Below are 21,158 nucleotides of genomic sequence, written 5' to 3'. Positions count from 1 at the left end.
CAGATTCTTGAAATTTTAAAGCAATGTCTTATAGCACAGATAAAAGAAAAAATTGCTAAAACATTTTTGAATTACAACATAATAAAAAGTAGGTTTGTTCGGAGCCCTCGGTGCGCGAGTCCGACTCTAACTTGGCCGGTTTTATTTCCTACTAGCGGTCCGCCCCGGCTTCGCCCGTGGTACATATTTACGTTTTCTCTACATAAGAACCATCCTCGTACTTCAAGGAATATAATAGAAAAGAATAATCGAAATCGGTTCAGCCAATCACACGTGATGCCGTGACAACGCGAAACGGGTGCAGACCCGCCGCCTTTTTAATTTTTATAGCTCCCGCCGCGCAGCGCGTCGAACGCGGCAACTGATACACAAAAATAATCCTTATGGCATGATTCTGTATTCACGCGCGATGACTTATAACGTATTTCATGTATAACTTTGGTGTTTCTACACCGATTTACATGATTCTTTTACTATAACCTGCCCAGGAGTATGAAGAATAGCATCTTGGCATTGGCATCAGTAGCGATCCCTTATCACCCCTTCATAGTTTTTTTTTAAATATATTTCATGTACAGAATTGGCCTCTCTACAGATTTATTATAAGTATAGATAATTCCTGTATACTATATAATATGTAGTACCCTAACTGACTTGACTGTATAATTTGGTCAAGTGTAATAAGATAATATAACTGCCAATTGACGGCATACATGAGACATGCTTTCGCTGATGGGTGACAGGAGAGAATATTGGGTGTGCGATATTCTATATTATAAGATTTACTGAAACTTAAACAAACTGTACGCTTTCATAAACAAAACTAAAAAAAATGTTTTTACGAGTATTTATGAACATTAATTTTTTAAACTGCCATCTATTTTGAAGGTCGCTTCTACCCAGAAGAATGAAATGGTATGAAACTCGTTAGAGCTTAGAGCGTAGTTAATATATCAGATGATTAATCATAATAAGCACATAATAAGCCTTGTTCTTTACAAATTTATAAGATGCCGTATCCGTTGTCAATAATAGTACATAGTAGGGAATAAATTGTTGTTATTTGATTTTGAATATTATTTTAATTAGGAAAATGTCGATAATAGTTTAATAATGAAAAAATGCGCTGCGCTGTGCCTTGCCATATCTGCGCCGGGCCTTAGTCAAAATTAATTACTAGTGCGCTTTCAGGTTATATTATAGTCTTTATTGAGGTTCTAAATATTGTATTGATTTTTAAGGCATTATATGGCATAAATTGTTAAGTTTGTAATTAAAATAAAAAAATAAAATGTTGTGTGGTTTTATGAAACCACGGTAAAAGTGAAACTGTTCGAACGGTTCCGAACACTGCTTTGTGTAGCGCATGTCGCGTGACGGTCGGCTGCCGAGTAGGTATACCTACTCGGCAGCCGCGATACACGCGACATGCGCTACACAGACCAAAAAGTTTGAGACGATGTAATAAAAGTTTCACTTTAAAAGGGATGAATGAAATAAAACTCAGTAATTTGGTGACAATATTCTATTTAATTTATAACAGACTTTTAAATACAATCTTACGATGCGTAACATTCAATTGGTTTCGGTAAACATAGCACATCACACTGCGGACTATAACAATAAATATATCGCATAACATTGGAATACTAATCTAATTTGAAGATAAAAATTATATTTGCAATATCGTAAATACCTTTCGTTTCGACAATGACACAAGTATGACTTCAAACATGCAATATGTATAAAGGAACTCCATTATTATTAAAACATACTGTAAAAGCTTCATCCCTAATCTAAAAATAGCCAATAATAAATGAAAGACAAAACGAGTATCTACTCTACAATACCAAGAGCCCTGTTTGCAATCAATTTATGATACATAATTTTAAGAACAAACACAACAATCGAACAGTTAACACAATTTCATTAACCGAACATCCATGTAAAAAAAATACCCAACAAATTCTACCACTTTGGAAGGGGCATAAGAATCCTAAATAATATCACTGTTTTTCACTACAATGTAATGTTACACTTGATACGTAAATTACCTTAAAAGCGTTTAAAATACACTAAAAGCGAAATGGTAACTGAAGTAACTATGTTGTTTGTGCACATTGAGAAAATAATGAACAAATCAGTCCCATTAACATTTCATTTATTTAAATAATATGATAGTCCAGAATCTTTCTCGCATGCAAAATCCGACTAAGTACAAAAGCATATAACCTTTTAACGAAATCAAAAGGTTATTTGAACAGGACTGATTTCTAAAAGCGTCATTATAAGTATAAAGCTAAACAATTTAATATTTTGCACTTGATGCAAATATTAAGACTAAACTGTCTTATGATACTAACTACATTTGTTTATATAAAATACATGAGTGCAGATGCCGCGTTAGTAAAATTAATGCATAAACAATAAAAACTAAATTCCATTCTCAACTCTCTAAAATCGTAACGCAAATTATTCCATTAATGAAACAAGAATCAAGTGTAACAGCTAACTAATATTTTTAGCTTCGTTCCTATTTTCCTGACGAATTTCCAAATTACTGTCATGTGTCAAAAGGCGCTTACAAACAAGAATAAAATCATGAACTCTTGATTCTAAATTTAGTTCTTTTCAATGATATATATATTCTATTGTCTATTTCATTTTTCGTTATTGTATAAGCATGAAAATATTTAACATTGAAAATTTTTTATCAGATATCGAACAATCGACCTATTTATCTTTGGGAGAAATTTCATACATGCATAGATCACATTGATCATTATAAAACCCAATTTTTTTTTAATTTTCAAGTTTGTACGCGCCCATAACGTCAGAAACACGCAAGAACAAAGGGAGTATAAGTAAATAACGCCTAACGCACATAATTTCGCCTACGAGTATGTACAGTACAAATTCACTAATTCACAGACTAGAGTCGTCTCGCAATCACCACATGTGTGTCTCTCGGATCTCGCTTATAATTTGACCGGCGCGCTGTAGAGCCTGGAAAAAATAAAGAAAAATAAATGTATGCGTGTACTAGAGTACACACGTAAGAAGTTAAACTTCTTTATGACCTTAAAAATGTCACGCGTACGCACGTACGGCGTAACGCAAAAATGTTACACTAAATTTTTGTCCAACCCCGATAAAGAAGTTTCACTTCAAAAATGGTTGTTTGAAAAGTAGGTTTGCGATCGAGATGTTTACGTGATAACGTCTTATTGGTGGCAGCGCTCGAGATGAGACGGGAGATCGGTCCGTCTCTCTCTCGTTATACCTGCGATCGCGCTCGTGAGGTTTTGGTGTGACACAAGTTTAACATGTCACCCGACTAAAACGATTTTAAAAACGTTATCACGTTAAAATAAAGAAAAATAAATGTAATTTGCTTGGTTACTCATTTCATGTATTACAAACTACATATTGAGAATTTTTAAAAAGAATAGAAAAAAATCTATCGCGATTCAGCGTCTTTCGTCTAACCAGCGCGACTCCTGATATCTCGGCGGTGATCCCGCCAGAGCAATCGAATTTCTTCTTTGATTTTATGAATTTCGAATTAAATTCGTATTTTTCTATTCTTAAAAATTTCTCGTTTATAAAGAATTTCAATGCTATAAAATTAAATATCACATTCAAATTACACATTATCTGTCCGTCAACGATTAACTCAAAAAACTACTGAATCGATTTTCATTCTGTTTACATTAATGTTTGGCGCGATATTCGAGGATGGTTTTACTGACATGACGTCTCAAAATCCCACCTGTATAATTACTTATAATCGGTATTTTCTTTCGCCACGTTGGAGAGGTTGCGGGCGGAAAGCTTGTCCTTCATACTATTTCATAATTTCCAACACAATAAATAAAAAACACATCACACCACCATGATATTATGATCAAATCAAATCAAATCAAATAATTTATTGCATGCTAATACATTTTACATATTAGAAACCTTATGCAGGTATTGCAATACAATATTATACTTAAATTACATTAATATTGTCACATGTACATTTCAATTTTCCAATACACAGATTACAAATTAGAGGTAATAATAATATACAATTTAGATATGCCCGGGATTATACATTATAAATATTGGTAGATAAATTAGTTGAGACGTAAATACCTTAAGCATATCAGCGGCCTCCTTCCTCCTCTGCGCGATGTGCTCGCTCTCATTGAGCAGACTCTCCGCTTGGTCCGACTTGTACAAGTGCGTCACTAACTCCGACTGCAAGTTGTCCTTCACATAGTTCACGAGGAAGTGCATCACCGCCTTGGGCACTGAGTCTTGTATAGATTTACGCACTATGTAGAAGTACGATTTTATGAGTTTCTCTGGAAAATTAAAATAATATTTATATTTTAGGTAGTGTATTCAAGAAGCTCCAAGTGCAATCTCCATTGTATTAGATATAAGATCTAATACAATGGAGATTGCACTATGACCATTAACTTGTAACAAGAAAATATGACGTTGAATGACGCCTGTATGTTTTTTTATCCCTTTCACACCAATTTGCCAAGTTAGGTGTGAAAGGGATAAAAAAACATACAGGCGTCATTCAACGTCATATTTTCTTGTTACAAGTTAATGGTCATAGTGCAATCTCCAGTGTATTAGATATAAGCTTCTTGGTATTATGTATGTAGTCCCGTGGAAGACGTGTTAGTTACGTGTGTACTATACGCGAGGTGTAAGTGAATGTTAGTAATTAACTCAAGTGTAGAACTATGTGGTAGTAGTAATGCTTTCCTTGGAGAAAATTATCATATAATGGAAAATTTATTTCCCAATTTAAATAATTATAATGTAATATTATTGCTGATAGAAATTAAGTACATCTGACGTTATTCGATTTTTGTAATTCATACCCAAAAACAATGCTTTTCGTGTATAGAGGTGCTGAATGAAAATAGTTGCATATTGAAGAAGGAATGAGTATTGTTACATTCTAGGAAATAAGAAGAAAGAAAATTTCAACTAAAGAACATTTAGGTAACAAGTTACAACGTCTATCTACTAACATCCAATATTGCACTCGATTTAAAAAAAAGGTTAGTCATTTCGCTATCTTTCGAAATTCATGCCCTACATTTTAAATTCAACTTTCAAAAAGTACCCCATATTCAAAGATTTAGAGAGCGAACTGACACCAAAAAAAACTTACAAGTAAATAGAAAAAGAACCCAAAATAGACAAGCAACAAGCACACAGCAATTCAGATGAAAGGTGGTCGGAAACCTAGTGAAATGAGTAAGCGTTATTTGCACATCGCCTCTATTAGTTCTCACCGACTAAATCACCCATATGATTCAAATGCATCATACTGATCCCGTCTATTGTCTTTTGATTAGCTTTTTGACAAGTTCCATTCTCGCTCCGTCCACCTACCATCACAAAATTTATGTTAAACCCACTGACGTACAATAGACAACTACACTCACAATCGCGTTCAAAAATTGTCCAAAGCAAAACTCTGCCTATTCTTGAACTTGAATAGGCAGAGAACTTGAACTCTGCCTAAACTCTGCCTTGTATAAACAAGGCAGAGTTTTATAATAAACGATACAATGGACTTTGAACATTACTGCCATGAAATAATATTGTTGTGTTGAAATTATTCAATGAACTTTTCGTACAACGCCGTTCGGACACTTTTTGATGATCTTTAAATAGATGATTGTGAATGTAGTTGTTTATAGTACGTAAATGGTTAAACCACGCCAATTGGGCAATGCAAGTTCAGTTTATTTATGTCTGGGTTAGGATGATTGGTTATTTTGGATGTGGGTTTGCTGTGGTATTTGAGTAAGGAAAATACTTCACTGTATTAATATGTGGTAACTTTTATGAATGCGAACATCGTAAATATTTTAATAAAATCTTACATGCATCGTTATGCAGTGATCATTATATTATGAGGTTGGTTACTAGTTCGTTTAATAATGCGAAATAAAATTAAGTTATGTTGATATTTATTCACTAAAGCATTTAAATAACGCCTAATAGATCGTCAATTTAGTTCAAATAATTTTCATCATTATTAAAATTCTCAGTGCAACGAAAAAATTTCACATTGCGAGAAGAAAGAATTTCATACCACAAATGTAACAAACAGAAGGCCAATGCATATTCATCACTAAAGATTAAAGATTTAAGAAAATATGACGTCAATATTCAAGAAAAAAGGGTCTTATGGCATATAGTAATAAGGATAAAATTTAAAAAAATAATTATTTCTCACCAATAACATCGCAATCATGTTGTTCTCTATCTGAGAGTTTTCTTGAAGTGTGGCTCGGCACTTCAGGCAGCAAATTCACTGGCTTTTGTGGAGTCAGCGCTTTGTTCTCGGGACTTCCGTTCATCTGTGGTTGTGGAAATATTGTTTATTTATAACACTTTATTGTACAAAACAAAGAGTAAATTAATACAGTTTCCATTATTTAAAACTTTCGTAAATTATACGATATTGTGGCATTGTGCATCAAATGCTGTTTTATTTGTTATAAATCTCCTTCCCTGTTAATATTGTACACAAGTCTTTTCTATAATTCTAACTATTGGTATAGAGAAATATGTAAGGTATTGTTCAATTAATCACACTTAGCAGTATAGTAATATTTAAATCTGTACTAATACATATTATAAAGCTGAAGAGTTGTTTCTTTGAACGCAATTACTGATCCGATTTGAAAAATTCTTTCGGTGTTAGATAGCCCATTTATCGAGGAAGGGATATACAGGGTGTCCCAAAAAGTAGTGATGAACGGAAGCTGGGAGGTAGAGGACCTAGAGAGCTATCCGAATCACCCCCATGTATGTTATGCGATTTTTCGTATTTTCGGAGTTATGACATTTTTTTCAATTTTTCATCTATCGCTGAGTACGATGAGATTTTTATTTATGGTGACGTGACTTATTGCGCTAGATGCTTGATTTTTTTTTGTGTGGTAAGCTGAAAGATAGGCCAATTCAGTATGGTAACATTTACTATCGTTAGATCTTCGAATGGAATAAAAAAAGAATTAAATGCCAAGAAAGATAAAATTACCCAGTATGTTCACAACTTCAAGGGCCCATAAAAAAATAAAATCACATAAAAAAAGTTTTCCATTTGGCTTTTAAAAACTCGCTCTATCTATCAGGTAGCTACCCTAAAAATTTCATTTTATTATTCAGAAGGCTTCAATCGAAAAATTGAAATCTAAATGTGGTAAGTGCAAAAATTTTATTAACATGATGATCATTAAAACCAAATTAAAACCCATAAATAGGTGTTTAATTACCAGAAATTTTTAAAATAACCCCGCTGTTGCTCAATGCAAGTGCGACATCACCGTAAAAAGTTGTCTTTTAAATGTCTGAATGCCCTTTTATCATTTTTAATGGTTTCTTCTGCTACTATGAATTTCCGGGTTATTTCGTCCAAATTGTAGCATTCTCTCAAGTAGCCGAGGTCTTTTTAGTATCCCCATTGAAACAAATCAATGGGGTTTAGGTCGAGGGACCGTGCAGGCCAGGCTTTAAGGCAGGCGTCACCAGCGCATGCGCAGGCTGCAACGACCAATCCATCTTTCAGGGTATCTTTGCCCTTTAGCCTGGCCTCGACGGTCCCCGGACATAAACCCTATTGATTTTTTTCCGTGGGGATACTACAAAGACGAGAGACTGCCACAATTTGAACGAAATAACCTGGAAATTCATAGTAGCAGAAGAAACCATTAAAAATGATAAAAGGGCATTCAGACATTTAAAAGACAACTTTTTACGGTGATGTCGCACTTGCACTGAGCAATAGCGGGGTCATTTTAAAAATTTCTGGTAATTAAACACCTTGTTATTGGTTTTAATTTGTTTTTATTAATCATCATGTTAATTCAATTTTTGCACTTACCTCATTTAGATTTCAATTTTTCGATTGAAGCCTTCTGAATAATAAAATGAAATTTTCAGGGTAGCTACCTGATAGATAGAGCAAGTTTTTAAAAGCCAAATGGAAAACTTTTTTTATGTGATTTTATTTTTTTACGGGCCCTTGAAGTGGAGAACATACTGGGTAATTTTATCTTTCTTGGCATTTTAATTCTTTTTTTTATTCCATTCAAAGATCTAACGATAGTAAATGTTACCATACTGAATTGGCCTATCTTTCAGCTTAGCACACAAAAAAAATCAAGCACCTTCCGCAATAATTGACGTCACCATGAGTGAAAATATCACCGTACTCGGCGATAGGTGAAAAATTGAAAAAAACATCATAACTCCGAAAATACGAAAAATCGCATAACATACATGGGGGTGATTCGGATAGCCCTTTAGGTCCTCTACCTCCCAGCTTCCGTTCATCACTACTTTTTGGGACACCCTGTATATTATAATCACACTAAGACCAATAGGAGCGGATCAATGTTAGATTAAGGCAAACAAGCGCAGCAGCCAGCGAGGCACAGCTAGTATTAAATAAGAGTGGCTACATAATTATTATAATGCTAAGTATAATTTTACATGCTTATATTTTATTCGTCTCATATATAGTAGTTACTTCTTCACACAAAGGTTATTCTAGTTGATATTGATTTAACAAAATGAGTTGAAATGAAGTTAAAGTGCAATGCAAAATATCATTATTCGAGCGAAAATAATCGCATAAATATAATGATTCTAAAACTCACCAATTGGCTTGATTTTGGTTTAATTTGATAAATATGGAATCTAATTGCAAATATAACTTAACTAGCTTACCGCCCGCGGCTTCGTCCGCTTTGTCTAAAACCTAATAAATTATATACTAAAACCTTCCTCTTGAATCACTCTATCTATTAAAAAACCGCATCAAAATCCGTTGCGTAGTTTTAAAGATTTAAGCATACAAAGGGACATAGGGACAGAGAAAGCGACTTTGTTTTATACTATGTAGTGATAACGATAAACGATGGCAATTAAAAAAAGTGCAAGCAACGCCGCGGGCTAAACAAGCGCAAAACAATGCAATGTACCTGCGGCGTGTTAGGCGATTCGCGCGACTGCGGCGATCTGTTCTCGTGGCCGTCAGTGATCGCGGGCACTTGCTGAAATGTACCCAAGTGATGTTAGTTTTGATGGCGGGAAAAAAGTACGCAAAAAAAGACGGGTTGCACTCCGGGAGTGCCGGCAGAAGTGAAAACTTGATTATTAACGTTGAGCATGTTTGATATTTTGGAATGGTATCCGTCTTACGCTTTTTCGGTCAGGTCACGTGTCCTGACGCGAGTTTAAGTTTTTACACCCATTACAGAAAAAGTGCTCAACGCCGCTAAATAAGTTTTCACTTCAAAAAAAATCATACAAAAGTTTACAGCAACAGATATAAAAATATTTACAGCAATTGGTCTAAATGATAAAGAAAGGTTATTCGATGTTCTGTATGCTGTATTATTCTGAATTTACAATTGAATAGTCATTTTTTATAAAATAACCGTCTATTTTTCTACACATTTGATGAAAAATCATGCATTATTTCGCGATAAAATCTAATAGATGCACATTCGATAATTTCTGTAATGACATGAAAAACATGATTAGAGTGAAAGAGAGCCCAGATGGTACAAAGCGATGTCCAAATGGTATATGTAAAGTTCACACAGAACGCTACAGATTATTACCTGAGAGTAGTTCTCCCATATATTCGCTAGGTATACCAGAGTGGACCCTCTTTCACCCATTTGTCGAAGAAATTGCTATACACAGAAATGGAAAGGCTTTTTATAACTTATATTTCTATATATTTTTATCTTAGCTGCATTTTAATAAAAAAATAATCAATTGTAATACATACTATATTAATCAGCCCTCTAAATACGTAAATATCTTTAAATTAGTGCTTGAAATCATACGCTATCATAATATAATATTGTATAAATGTATAGGCTTCCTAACTTAATTCCTAATCAAATGCAGTTTAAAGACAAAGTTTATATAAGTATTTATATTTATAACAGCTAATCATATAATTACGCCATTGAGGTACTATGTACTACGTACTAGAGAGGGCATCGCTACTACACTATTTCTAACACGAGTTGGAGTCAATCGTCTCAAACCATATTTTTTTTTTGTTACATTGTTTGGTTTTAATTGATAATTTTATACATATTTTTTTAATAAGATAAACAATATTTATTTGTTACATTGATTGGTTTTAATTTATAAGTTATAAGAGGCAGAATATCTACAAAGTGTATGACTCACTAGCCGGCCCGCGCTGCCGCGCTTGTTACACAGATTTTGTTCGTGGTGTCCTCTCTATAATAATACCTCAATGAATTACGCAATGTAATATGTAAGTTATTTAGAGAGACAAGAATCAATAAATCAATCATGCACTCTTTCTATTATGCAGTTGATTAGTATATATCTAAAAATAAACACATTATTTGCGACAGTGCCACTAGCAGACAACACTTCATATATATTATATAAATATGATTTGTAACATATTAATCAGCCAGTAAACGCCAACTTGACAGATATTCAAGAAGTTAATTAATCAATACAGCCCAAATGATTAGTGACAGTACGAATTAAATACTATGTTATTTAGGATCAGTGAAAGTTAGTAACAGCATCCAAAACCACAAGTTCTCTCGCAACCACTATACAACTGTGAACTTTATTAATATCTTTATTCCATCTATCCAATAGCCAAAACTTACTTACGTTACTGGCTACTGCATTCCATCATCATTTTCATCCGACCTGACAACCGCTACTATATCGTTACGTTACTGAATACTTGATTAGTACCTATCCAAACCACCCAGAAATCTTTAGACCAAGTAAGTAAATAAACAACGCTGTGTTAGTAGACCTCAAATCCAACCAACTAACCAGAAAAGCAAATTTCAATAGTAACTTATAACAATATTATTTTAACAACGTCGTTAACGTTTGTTAGTACACCTCCAATCCAAATAACACATATATAAATAAATAAATAATCATAATACGCTGTGTACCGGTGAGGGTGCAGGTCGCAACCGCTACTTTACATTACATACTCGATTAGTACCTATCAAACGAACCACCCATAAACCAGCAAACTAAGTACATAAACAACGTCGTGTTAGTATACTTCCAAACCAACCAACATAAATAAATAAATAATCATAATACTTTAACAACGGCGTGTACCGGTGAGGGTGCAGGTCTCAGCGGCCTGCGGTCGTCCAACCCGTCCGTGCTCTTCAGCAGACCCGACACAAGTGCGGCCTCGCGGTGGAAGTCCGGGTGCTTCGTGTTTATGTACGCCAGCTCGATCGCCACTAGGTTCTCCACCTGCGAAATTTATTAGTAGAAAGTATTAGTTTGATATTTAGTCTTATAACATTAAAATGCTTTTTAATCCATCAGGCCCCGGAATCACAAACACAATAGAAAATCTATTGTGTCGTGGTCGGATCTGGTTCGGTGCTCAATGGGTTAAATGAGGTTTTTTTTAAAGAACAGAAAAAAACCATCAACAGCCGGGATTCGTTTTTCAAAAGACACTGGTTCGAATGCATGAAAATTTCTCAAATGTGTTAGTGTTTCAATAGGTTCAAAAAGTGTTGAAGTGTATGCATAAAAATGAGTGTGATTTTTTTTTGTGTGGTATTTCTCAATGTTAACCAGAAGGGCTTCTACATTTTAACGCGGACGCGGGGGTGAACTGAAGGTTCACCCTGGTAGCGACATGCGGGCGGGCGTCCCCCCGCCACGGGGATCTCGAACCTCGGCTTGGGCTGTCGCTTGAGTGGAGGAGGCCGGAAGGGCCCTAGTTGGACGGGAATGAGTGTGAAGTCCAGTTTGTTGGTATGTATGTACGCCACCGGGTGCCGCAGTGCGCACAGACACACACATCGCGCTCACCATAGAGTTGGTGGCGGGCAGGCGCGTGCGCAGCAGCTGCGTGACCACGTCCACGATGCGCTGGTGCAGCCGCGGGAACCGCAGCATCTCCTGCTGCACCTCCGTGCCGCAGTGCGCACAGACACACACATCGCGCTCACCATAGAGTTGGTGGCGGGCAGGCGCGTGCGCAGCAGCTGCGTGACCACGTCCACGATGCGCTGGTGCAGCCGCGGGAACCGCAGCATCTCCTGCTGCACCTCCGTGCCGCAGTGCGCACAGACACACACATCGCGCTCACCATAGAGTTGGTGGCGGGCAGGCGCGTGCGCAGCAGCTGCGTGACCACGTCCACGATGCGCTGGTGCAGCCGCGGGAACCGCAGCATCTCCTGCTGCACCTCCGTGCCGCAGTGCGCACAGACACACACATCGCGCTCACCATAGAGTTGGTGGCGGGCAGGCGCGTGCGCAGCAGCTGCGTGACCACGTCCACGATGCGCTGGTGCAGCCGCGGGAACCGCAGCATCTCCTGCTGCACCTCCGTGCCGCAGTGCGCACAGACACACACATCGCGCTCACCATAGAGTTGGTGGCGGGCAGGCGCGTGCGCAGCAGCTGCGTGACCACGTCCACGATGCGCTGGTGCAGCCGCGGGAACCGCAGCATCTCCTGCTGCACCTCCGTGCCGCAGTGCGCACAGACACACACATCGCGCTCACCATAGAGTTGGTGGCGGGCAGGCGCGTGCGCAGCAGCTGCGTGACCACGTCCACGATGCGCTGGTGCAGCCGCGGGAACCGCAGCATCTCCTGCTGCACCTCCGTGCCGCAGTGCGCACAGACACACACATCGCGCTCACCATAGAGTTGGTGGCGGGCAGGCGCGTGCGCAGCAGCTGCGTGACCACGTCCACGATGCGCTGGTGCAGCCGCGGGAACCGCAGCATCTCCTGCTGCACCTCCGTGCCGCAGTGCGCACAGACACACACATCGCGCTCACCATAGAGTTGGTGGCGGGCAGGCGCGTGCGCAGCAGCTGCGTGACCACGTCCACGATGCGCTGGTGCAGCCGCGGGAACCGCAGCATCTCCTGCTGCACCTCCGTGCCGCAGTGCGCACAGACACACACATCGCGCTCACCATAGAGTTGGTGGCGGGCAGGCGCGTGCGCAGCAGCTGCGTGACCACGTCCACGATGCGCTGGTGCAGCCGCGGGAACCGCAGCATCTCCTGCTGCACCTCCGTGCCGCAGTGCGCACAGACACACACATCGCGCTCACCATAGAGTTGGTGGCGGGCAGGCGCGTGCGCAGCAGCTGCGTGACCACGTCCACGATGCGCTGGTGCAGCCGCGGGAACCGCAGCATCTCCTGCTGCACCTCCGTGCCGCAGTGCGCACAGACACACACATCGCGCTCACCATAGAGTTGGTGGCGGGCAGGCGCGTGCGCAGCAGCTGCGTGACCACGTCCACGATGCGCTGGTGCAGCCGCGGGAACCGCAGCATCTCCTGCTGCACCTCCGTGCCGCAGTGCGCACAGACACACACATCGCGCTCACCATAGAGTTGGTGGCGGGCAGGCGCGTGCGCAGCAGCTGCGTGACCACGTCCACGATGCGCTGGTGCAGCCGCGGGAACCGCAGCATCTCCTGCTGCACCTCCGTGCCGCAGTGCGCACAGACACACACATCGCGCTCACCATAGAGTTGGTGGCGGGCAGGCGCGTGCGCAGCAGCTGCGTGACCACGTCCACGATGCGCTGGTGCAGCCGCGGGAACCGCAGCATCTCCTGCTGCACCTCCGTGCCGCAGTGCGCACAGACACACACATCGCGCTCACCATAGAGTTGGTGGCGGGCAGGCGCGTGCGCAGCAGCTGCGTGACCACGTCCACGATGCGCTGGTGCAGCCGCGGGAACCGCAGCATCTCCTGCTGCACCTCCGTGCCGCAGTGCTGCACGATGCGCTGCATCTCCTCGTGCACCTGAACACGTTTATATTTTAATTATTGACCCATTGAGCCCCGAACGGCCCAATCGGTCCGCGACACAATAGATTTTCTATTGTGTCTATGATTCCGGGACCTGAGTTATTAAATAAATAGAGATAGATAAACCTCAACGTGATGTTTAGGTTATGCACATAGACTGAAATCATTCATTGAATGTAAAATTATATCCCAACTCCACGTGGTCATCGTTATATCCACAATGCGAAATTCTTGTTACAACCATAATGGAAATGCTTACTAAGTAATATTACGTCCATATGAGGTTGAACTTTATGAAAAAGCGGGCAAACGAGCTAGCGCGTCATCGTACATGATGGGCGCTGCCCATAATCATCCACTGTACGGTTGCAGGTCTGTTACCTGCCTTTTAGGGAAGAGTATGCTCTCTTATTGAAATATAGAGATTTATGTATCGAACAGATCTTTAGTGCAATAAAGTAAATGCGAATTGTTTTAATAATAGAAGCAGGTAATACTACAGGTATATACATAAGTAATAAGCTTCAATGTTTTTACTAAAACAATCGAAATATAAGACGATTTTATCACGCTCATGAGCACATCTCCACGCTTCACTGAATTTGAAATATCATCCACTGTATCATGTTTCGATAATATTTACAACTATACTTCACTACATAGTATAAAACAAAGTCGCTTTCTTTGTCCCTATGTCCCTTTGTATGCTTAAATCTTTAAAACTACGCAACGGATTTTGATGCGGTTTTTTTTAATAGATAGAGTGATTCAAGAAGAAGGTTTTAGTATATAATTTATTAGGTTTTAGACAAAGCGGGATAAACCGCGGGCGGTAAGCTAGTTTAATATACATAAACATCTTACCAATTCAACACAACGCAAAGAAGGATCTTCCAATCTCCGTATTTGCCTCTTGACTAGCAATTCGAATGACACTTCAGGCACAAACAGCGCCGGTCGAGGGCCGGTCGCGTTTCGTATCGCAGTTAGAATATCCATACGAGATAAACCTGAAAAACAAAACAAATATTGAGCCTCTTTCGATATATTTTTATTTTTATTTAACTCAAGATGAAACTATCTATAGAATACTAATATAATAATACTAAGGGCCGATTTTTCAATGCTTGGTTAAAACTTATCCGTCTTATAAAGTATAACACGATAGTCGATAATATTAAAATGTCACGTAAACTATCAAATATGGGCAATTAGAATACATTAAAAAAATGGTAGTTTTATACATTATTCGATGAATAAGTTTTAACCAAGCATTGAAAAATCAGCCCTGATTGACATAAAGGTTTTATAAGTTATATAAATTTGCTTAATTAATCACGGCAAAAGTTAATCATTCTTTATATTAATATGTAATCTTTACCAACTAAGGGATGAATGGAATCCAAAGTACGTCCAAAGGTTTCATGGAAAATATAGCATATTCTAGCGCCACCACACAGTTCAGTTGTTTCAATGTTTCTTGCAGTACCCTCGATAGTGGAGCAATATGCACTCGCAAACTTGGTGATAATTTGTAGCAGAGTCTGGGACTTGTCTGATACATCCTCTCCATATGAGTTTAGGAGAGATTGGAATTGAGATATCATCACATTTACTCTAACCTAGAAGCATATGTAATTATATTAATTAAAATGAAATACAGCTCTTTAATGTAATGATTAAGATAACAGAATGGATTTTAACTATAATGACAAAAACATCTTTAGTAGCAAAAAACTTAAGACTAATATTCATTATACTATGACTTGTGCTAATTATTTTTTACAGTTTGAACTCAATAATTATTGAACCATTACTTTTAAAAGTAAACCTGAATGTTACTAGTTTACATTTCTTGAATATAAATCGATATATCAAGGTCACTGTGTTTAACTGTATTTGTCTGACTATTACTATGTGTAATAATATATACAGTAACATATGGATAGTATTAATAACTAGCTATGCTCCGGGGTTTTACCCGCAGGGCTCCGCTCCTGTTGGTATTAGCGAGATGATATATAGCCTATCCTTCCTCGATAAATGGGCTATCTAACACCTAAATAATTTTTTAAAAGGACCAGTAGCTCTCGAGATTAGCGCATTCAAACAAACAAACTCTTCAGCTTTATAATATTAGTATAGATTACCTTCAGTTCCGGTAAACAGTCCCGTATATGGTGCATTAAGAGCCTATTTAAGGTCTTCGCCAAATAAGGTGTGCCATTCCGAGTGGCAATAGTAGGATACTTTCTTTGGAGGTAGGTTGCTTCGTCTTTCAATGAATCCTATCAAATAAAGAATGGTTAAAAAAATACTTATAATGATATATTCATATTTCAGTCAACATTGTTTTAATTCTGTGTTGTTATAAGATTTTTTTAGAGTTTTTTTTCAGCATTTTTTGGTATCTGAAAATTTACTTTTATTTACAAAATAATACTAGAAATTGCAATAATTGATGAGTACTTTTAAACATAACTCAATATAGATAAATGGAATTAAGATAAACTCTCAAATTGTTATGAAAGATAAGCGACATTTCGGTAAAGATAGAAGCAAATATAATACCGTAATAGTTTTCTTATCAATGATATCTTGCTGTGATCTATTGACAACACCAATAATTCCCAGTTTCACTGGTATCACACGCCCACACAGAATGTCTATAGCGTCAGTTCCTGAAATAAAGTCATTGTTCAAATAAATAAACATGAATTGTAAAAGTACATAAAAAAATTTTGTAAGTACTCCAATGAAAAATTGTTTACAATTATGTTCTTAAAAAATGTACACATACATATTTCTCTAAGATATTCTCTAAGATATTTTTATAAAATAAAATTGCTTAATTTGTCATTTATATGATCCCTATTACTTGTTTCATGTGTATTTATATTCATGTTAGATGTTAATGGGGCCTGGAGGATGTAGAATTTCAAAAGAATTGGGAATACATTTTAGATTAATTTTTCTTTTTTATCATTGAGTAAAGCCTCAAGATCTGTTTATATTCTATGTTAAGAAATATGTGTTGTTGGCAAACTATAATTTTCAACCCGTAAACACATGAATGACCAAAGATCCCATATAATCTCCTACTAATAGTCTTAACATTATTAAAATTTTATTGGCCTACACTAATAATGTTATAGAATATACAAGATTTACAAGGTAATATAATTATGAAAACAGATTATAATAACACTCATTTGACTAGATAACATTTTCTATAATAAAACTTTCATATTTAAAATTAAATGTGGTATTACATTATAAATAATTTTTTTTCGTTAAGTTCTGATTTGTATCTAGTATTTATATTGATAATCATACCTGCGTCCATCAAGTCTAACTTAGTAACCACAGCCAAAGTTCTTCTGCCATCTGGATCAACTTCTTTAGCCATTTTTATGGCTTCACTTGTAGCCATATCAGTATTTGCAGCTGTTACAGCAAGTATTATTGAATTTGGATTAGCTATGTGTTTTATTATAAGATTTCTGATTTGATTCTCAATATCCTCTGGTTGATCACCTATTGGTACCTACAATAAATTCCAATAATCATTAAAATGGTATAAATAATATAGCTTTAGTTCCATTAATAGCTTTTATATTTAGATAAGACTTCTTTTTACCAGTGGCGTGCCTAGGGTGTAAGGACTGGGCAAGCCCAAATTTTTCAAAATGTTTGATGGGTACCCTTTTCATTAATAAGATACCTACCTAGGTATGCTGTGTAATTATGTTCGTTATAAAACTTATAAAAAAACGTGAACATATTACATACCGAATCAAATCTTTTAAATTTTCACGCGCGCCCGCAAACAGTTGAGTCAAACGTTTATCATTAAAATCGATAAATTATATAAAACTGTATGACATTATATTATTAATAAAATTGTACAGATCATTTATATTCTAATTCAAAACGCCAATCTTTCTGAAGGAAAGATTTTATAACATCGGAATTATAGAAAGTAGGTGTTTGTTTTAGAATTCAATTACCTAACAGCTACTTTTCTAATTTCTTTGGCAATTATTGATACCTATAATACAGAAAGGCGTTCTTGGCCAAATAAATACTTATACGTATTTATTAATAATTAATACGTACATACCTATGAATACGATTTAACGATGAGAAAGCACGCTCCGTGGAAGAACTATTACCTATTTACTAGCAGGAATCGTAACTACCAAAATATGTGCAAGTTTCAACAGCTGGGGAAAGGCTTCTTCTAAGCAATTCTCATTCATGAAATCGTTCGTAAACATTACAATTAAAATTTCGTTTATGTGACTTGTACTAGTTTCGGTAATGCACAAATCGGGAGTTTGTTTTGATGAAGAAATTAATTGTTTTTCAGTAAAGTTTAATGATTTTACCTTTACCCTGCTGAGCACAAAGCAAACCACCACAATTTACAACACAATCTGCTGTCGCGACACTTATTTTACCACAAAATCCGAAAAACTTAACCTAAATAAATTACACCGGTATATTCACCCGCTCAAACAAACTATAATTTAACAATAATATTCACGACGTTCGTTCGCGCAATCGTAACTATCTTCACACTGTTAAAGCCGGGCATTTTTTCCCTTAGAAATTGCTATAGAGTTCTATAGCTTGGTATGTATCTACTCCGACGAAATTTCATACGTTAGAAGAGATGAGCACAAAGCCCGGTAAAAGCCCACGCGTACAAGCGAGATACCGCACTGTTTATAATCCATCCAATTTAGGTTGTAACGTCCAAATAAAAGGTACGACCTTATTCCGATAGGAAGAAGGATGAAATTAAAAAGTTTACTCGAATTCGTCATTGTTTTATGCTAGGCGTATTATACATATATTATATTGTAGGTGAGTTTTCATTGAATTCGGAGCAGATTATGAATTGCTCATTGCGCGCGAATATTCAAACGTGAATATAGGTATTTTTCTGTCTCGTAGCGAATTTCTAAGGCAAGCCGGACTTTTTGGCTTGTATGAACGTACCGCCACTGCTTTTTACCTGTAGGGAACAGTTGTAAATAAAAAAAAACTATTAGATACCTTTGTGATGCCAGGCAAATCTACAAGTGTAAGATTCACAACTTTGGTTGAATAAATCTTTAAATTGATTGGTTCTGGACAAATTCCTTTGTTGCTTCCAGCCATGCGGTCCGTCTCTCTTTCTATTTCTTGTCTTATTTGATCGAAATCTGTGTAAATTTTCTCCTTGGTATGCAGAAATTTGCCCCATTCTTCCAAATTGATTGTACCTTAAACAATATTTTAATCTAAGCAAATAATTAAATAATTCTAGTTATAATGCTCTTTATTAACAGGACAAGGACACATTGAGAAAACATAATATTAATTAACTACACAAATACAGCGTTAACAGGAAAATCTGACAGGATACTTGTCTACACTAACCTGACGAAAAAACTGATTTAGATAGTTGGGTAATTGGGTTCCATGATTCTGTCCCAGACTCCTGGCTTCTAATTACTGAAGTTATTATAAATAACAATATTTTTTAAATATATTATATTCTACTATGGAATAGTCATGGAATGCATGGTACAAACATGAAAATAAATGGCAGAAGATAATGCAGTAGTACAAATAAAAAGTTTACTTATTAATCATAAAGATAAATACTAAAATATGTATTTGCAATGATAGCATAAATGTATTCTAACATTAGCAATTCTATTAATAATATTTTAACATGACAATGAACTACTATCAACTATATTACATCTAACTATATAGCAATTTAAATTAAGTTTCTGAGCATAACAATATGCATAATGTGAAGTTTGCATTAAATGAGGATGTACTTATTGATCTAGTTAATACAAGTGTGGGATCAAGTTGCAATAATCATTGTGTGAATGACATTGAGTTTGCTAACAATACATAATAAGACACAACAAAGCCTTGGTTTTCTTTGTTAAAAAACATAAACAAGTGTACGATTCATTGACCTAATCTTTTTTTTTAAATCTTTTGTTTTATTACCCAATTTTTGAAAGACAAAATATATTTTGTTGAAATGTTTCATACTATCATTTCTATGTATTCAATTTAAAGTCCAGAGTTTGATATATGAAAAAACCGAATAGAATTTATAATACCTTCTTCAGCTGACCGATGTTCCTTGCTTTCTTTGGGGCTGTATACTAATTGAAGAATAAGAGGACGGCGTGTTACAATTCCAGGTCCCCGAGGCAAGAAAGATTTTCCAACAAGACTTTCTATAACGGAACTCTTACCAGAACTCTAAACAAAGGAATTTTTTTTAAAGCGAATAGGTATATAGACTGAATATGAATATTAACTTAAAAGGCAATTAAAAATATTTTCCTACAATTAGTTATTGACAGAAGATGAATTGATTTATTGAGGACAAAGAATGGGATTGACATATTTACATAACCACTATAATATATTTTTTTCCTTTTTGCTTTCTTCAAATTCGAAATTAAATATTATCTTTTTTTATATAGTGATATCTATGTCTTAAAAAATTACCTGGGTTCCCAACACGACAATTTGAGGTAATTGAATGGCATCAGCTCCAACAGTATTGAAAACGTCTTGTAATTTGTTAATAACTGGTATAAGTGCTTCCATAATTATTGATTAAATCAAAATATGCTAAAATTTATTATTTATGAACGAATGACTATGCTCCTTTTTATCTTTTCATGCAATTTAATAATTACTATCAAAACACAAAAACTGACCGGTAAAAATCGGCCATATTGATTTCGACTCGTTTATGCGTAGGGTTACCATAATCCAAAATATTATTTTTTCAATTTTCTTGTGTTTTCTACCATTATTCTACCATTCTCTACGTCTAAAATTGAAATAAAAAGGGGCCGTTCATAAAATACGTTCGCATACAAGGGTGGGGGGGAGATGTTTTCGCGAAGTTTTTCGAATATAATTTGGAGTACACACACTTGTGACACACACCAACAAAGACAATTATGTATATTTGCTGTGGTTATGTGGTATTGCATCAAATCCATAATCAAATCACAGCATTTAGGTATATAAAAACATCCTAGAATTTTTTGACATTGTAATTGTAAGGCCGCCTGTCCATCTGCAAGAAAACTTCCGCGAGAAATGTCTGAACAGTAGCTTGTGACAGTAGCTTGCACAAGTTGCTGTCAGACAGACTGTTGGACATTTCTCGCGAAAGTTTTCTTGCAGATGGAAACGCGGCCTAACCTGTGGGCCTAACAATATATATAGCTAATTTTA

General features: G+C 36.7%; 1 protein-coding gene across 4 annotated transcripts; it reads right to left on the bottom strand.

Moving 5' to 3' along the window:
• Positions 1–1,510: 1,510 nt before the first annotated feature.
• Drp1 (dynamin related protein 1) lies at positions 1,511–20,662 on the bottom strand. Of its 4 annotated transcripts, none has more exons than XM_089704517.1 (17): positions 20,415–20,662; positions 20,018–20,162; positions 19,311–19,385; positions 18,945–19,153; positions 17,217–17,427; positions 16,452–16,561; positions 16,031–16,168; positions 15,262–15,502; positions 14,745–14,890; positions 13,731–13,874; positions 11,176–11,337; positions 9,666–9,740; positions 9,021–9,092; positions 6,266–6,389; positions 5,313–5,408; positions 4,144–4,355; positions 1,511–3,006 (listed from the first exon to the last, which is right to left on the bottom strand). In XM_089704517.1, exons 1-17 carry the CDS (start codon positions 20,514–20,516, stop codon positions 2,950–2,952), a joined length of 2,319 nt encoding a protein of 772 aa, XP_089560643.1. In that variant the 5' UTR covers positions 20,517–20,662; the 3' UTR covers positions 1,511–2,949. The 4 variants fall into 4 exon arrangements, with proteins under 4 accessions (XP_089560643.1, XP_089560641.1, XP_089560642.1 ...); XM_089704515.1 differs by lacking the exon at positions 19,311–19,385 and adding an exon at positions 13,451–13,585 and having other exon boundaries at positions 13,716–13,874; XM_089704516.1 differs by lacking the exon at positions 9,666–9,740.
• Positions 20,663–21,158: the final 496 nt, after the last annotated feature.

The sequence above is a fragment of the Colias philodice genome, chromosome 15, assembly GCF_061535455.1.
Source record: "Colias philodice isolate Cphi_HAF_F1 chromosome 15, ilColPhil1 Martin Lab GWU primary, whole genome shotgun sequence".
Classification (NCBI taxonomy): domain Eukaryota; kingdom Metazoa; phylum Arthropoda; class Insecta; order Lepidoptera; family Pieridae; genus Colias; species Colias philodice.
Note: the sequence above shows the minus strand (reverse complement) of the source record. Positions and strands in the feature narration are given on the sequence as shown.

What these genes read in the sequence shown, in the direction of transcription:
- Drp1 (XM_089704515.1), bottom strand. Translation starts at nt 20,516, where the DNA reads ATGGAAGCACTTATACCAGTTATTAACAAATTACAAGACGTTTTCAAT. An exon ending in CTATGGTGAGCGCGATGTGT is followed by an intron (nt 13,586 to 13,715) that starts GTGTCTGTGCGC and finishes CTCTATGGTGAG; the next exon opens with CGCGATGTGTGTGTCTGTGC. An exon ending in TCATATGGGTGATTTAGTCG is followed by an intron (nt 4,356 to 5,312) that starts GTGAGAACTAAT and finishes TTAATTTTCCAG; the next exon opens with AGAAACTCATAAAATCGTAC.